Source organism: Cucurbita pepo, chromosome LG01 (assembly GCF_002806865.2).
Source record: "Cucurbita pepo subsp. pepo cultivar mu-cu-16 chromosome LG01, ASM280686v2, whole genome shotgun sequence".
Taxonomy (NCBI): domain Eukaryota; kingdom Viridiplantae; phylum Streptophyta; class Magnoliopsida; order Cucurbitales; family Cucurbitaceae; genus Cucurbita; species Cucurbita pepo.
In genome coordinates, this window is record NC_036638.1 from 3,180,471 (window position 1) to 3,183,373 (window position 2,903).

The window sequence follows — 2,903 nt, forward strand, 5'->3', positions numbered from 1 at the left end:
GAGTTGAGAAATTTTGGGAAATTAGGGTTTGTAAACCACTCGCCGCTGCCAGAAGAGGATGTTTGTTCTCTTTGAGATTGGATGATTCCTCACTCGCTTTTCTCTCACTCGCCCTCAGTTCGTTTTCCGTTTTTCTTTAATGGACATTTTTACCCCTCCTCTTGGCGCGTTGCCCATTTTCGTTTTTTTTATTTATTTATTATTTTGCCGGCATTTTTTTAAGACAGACGGCGCGTGCAGAAACGCCCTGCTCGATCGCCACCGAAATTAAATAAATAATTACAGATGGAAAGATTTCAAAATTACATAATATTTTAAAATATTATTAATTTCTTAATATGTGTCTTAATCTAATTAATATAAGCTTGGATTATAAATTTAAACTCTCCTTAAATTGAAAAAAAAATATATTAAATTTAATTACTAAATTTGTTAGTTTATTTAATGATAGTCCACAAATTTATGAAAGTTAATATAAAAAAAAATGAGTTTCTTTATTTAGACTTTATAATAAATTAATAATACAACTTTCATTAAAATATCTCATTTAATTTGTCACGTCTTATTCAATCAATTTACATCATTGATTATAAATTTGATTACATATAATTGATTAAGCATTAGTTTGAAATTTTATTAAATTCAAATGCATTAGTATGCCCGTCCAATGTATAATAAATTACAAATGTCTAATTCAAAATAGATGATATTTTAAAATATGACTTTTTTTTTCTAGAATTAAAATGAGGTGAGATAATTTATTTATCTAGTTAATTTAGTCGTAATTTGTCAGGTCAAAGTTTTAGTCATTTATTTATTATTTTTTTCGTCTAAAATAGTAAATAATTGACCTGAAATATATATTATTAAATATATTAGTAAAGATTTAAATTATTTTATCATTAAACAATATCAAATTTTAAATAATTAAACAGTATACAAATAATTTAAGAATAAAATCATAATAGATATATATTCTAAATTAAAAGATAATAGATTCAAATCAAATTTGTATGTACTTAAATTTTTTTTAAAAAAATTATAAATCTATTAATCATGAAAATCTAAAATTAAAAGATTTTAATGAAATAAAAGAAAAAGAAAATAGGCATGGGACCCACAAAACGGCGAACATTAAATAACGTCTCTTCCTTCATCTCATCGGCTTTATACCTAACACCTCCAACTCACAGCTCCACGCATTAAATTAATTAACCACATAATTAAAAACCTAAAGGTAATTAAATAATTTAATTAAAATTAAAAAATCCAATTAATTAATTAATTAATTTCAGATTTAACTATTTTAAACCCCGTTCTCTTATTCCTCAGATTCTTTGTCAACGCTTTGCCTTGACGGCCCCCCTTCTCTTTCATCTGCCGTTCCTTTTCACTACTTCGCCGCTACCATTTTTTATCATCTCTTTTCACGAACTTGTTCTCATCTGCAGCTCACATTAACTGTATCTCTCTCTCTCTCTCTCTCTATCTCTATTTTGATTTTGGTTTCTCTCTCTTCTGCTCGCCGGCCGGCCGACGGCAGTGTGGGAGTGGGTTTGTTCGGCAGTGTGTGCGTTGTGGTGTTTTAATTGTGGAGTTATGGTGAGGAAACATGGATGGCAACTGCCTGCTCATACTTTTCAGGTATTCTACCCATGCGATCGTCTTCAGTTTGTTTCTTGTTGTCGTTGTTGTGGGTTTTTTGGTTTGGCTGTTTTAGGGTTTTGTTCTGCCAATGTGTGCTTTCTCTCTCGGGGAATGGCTGAGTTGTGGTGGGTAAATTTGATTTTCTTGTGCGTTTGTTCGTTGCTGATTTTCTGTTGCTTTACTCTCACTCTCTTCCGAGTGTGGATGTAGAGACTTTCTTTTTTTGGTTCTGTTTTTCCTACTGCGATTCGTTGGGTAGTTAGACTGGGATTTGGTCTGGTAGGCTACAGAGAGAAGCGAGAAGAAATGTTGTAGTGATTCTGTAGCTTTCAAGACTATTAAGTCTAAAATAGTTAATTTCTCGAGTCCTGTGTGATATTGCGGCTTGTGATATCTCGATGGGATTTACGTTCGTGGCCTATTTTTCTCCCATTTTTGGGCTTCGAGAATTGGCTGAGGGATAGGCATCTATGTTGGATTATTTACTCAAAGTTGGAAATGGATTGGTTTTCTGGGATGTAGCTTGCGGGAAGGAAATATGAGGGGTTTCTTAGTCTTGTTATTTATAAAAATTGATTAGAAACTGTTCTTAAGATTCTTTTCTGGATGTTAAAATTACTGTTTATGATTTGAACGTTAAGCTGTTCTAGAAACAAGCTGTCGAAGAGAGCAGTGTGGACGAAATTTTTGTCATGAAAAACAGAAAATAGTTTTTCAAATCAACTTCTTTCAATCCCCAAGCACTTAACTATTCACTTGGGTTGTGATGTAGCTCAATGACGTGAACCAAAGTATTTACTTGTCATAATATGTATTGTGAACATTTAGTTTTTTTTTTTTTTTTTTTTTTTTTTTTTTTTTTNCTCAACCTAGGAAAATAGAGAAGTCTGATGTTTAATTCAACATTAAGTCTAAAATATGTGGGTCACAAATTCATGTGTTGAAACATATACTCGATCTGCTAGATTTTTCCCCTTGTGACATTGGTTAGTACTGTTGAACCCAGGAATGTACTTCAAAAGCTTCAAGTCTTTCTTTTTTTTTTTTTTTTTTCCCAACTATTATCAGTTTTGAGCTGCTTTCTAATAGTTTTTTGCTTACATATAGGTCGTCGCAATTACTGTCTTTTGCTTGCTAGTGGTGGCGTTCTATGCTTTCTTTGCTCCTTTCCTTGGAGGCCATATCTGGGAGTACATACTGATTGGCGTTTATTCACCAGTGGTATGCAATATTATTTGAGGAACACTAACCCCCCC

General features: G+C 32.0%; 1 protein-coding gene across 1 annotated transcript in view; it reads left to right on the forward strand.

Moving 5' to 3' along the window:
• Positions 1-1,331: 1,331 nt before the first annotated feature.
• LOC111792348 (probable protein S-acyltransferase 19) overlaps positions 1,332-2,903 on the forward strand; it is a 6,474-nt gene continuing 4,902 nt past the window's right edge. Inside the window, exons 1-2 of the mRNA XM_023673751.1 lie at positions 1,332-1,644; positions 2,755-2,868. Coding sequence (XP_023529519.1) covers positions 1,600-1,644; positions 2,755-2,868 — 159 coding nt within the window. The 5' untranslated portion in view covers positions 1,332-1,599. The remainder of the gene's footprint in view (positions 1,645-2,754; positions 2,869-2,903) is intronic.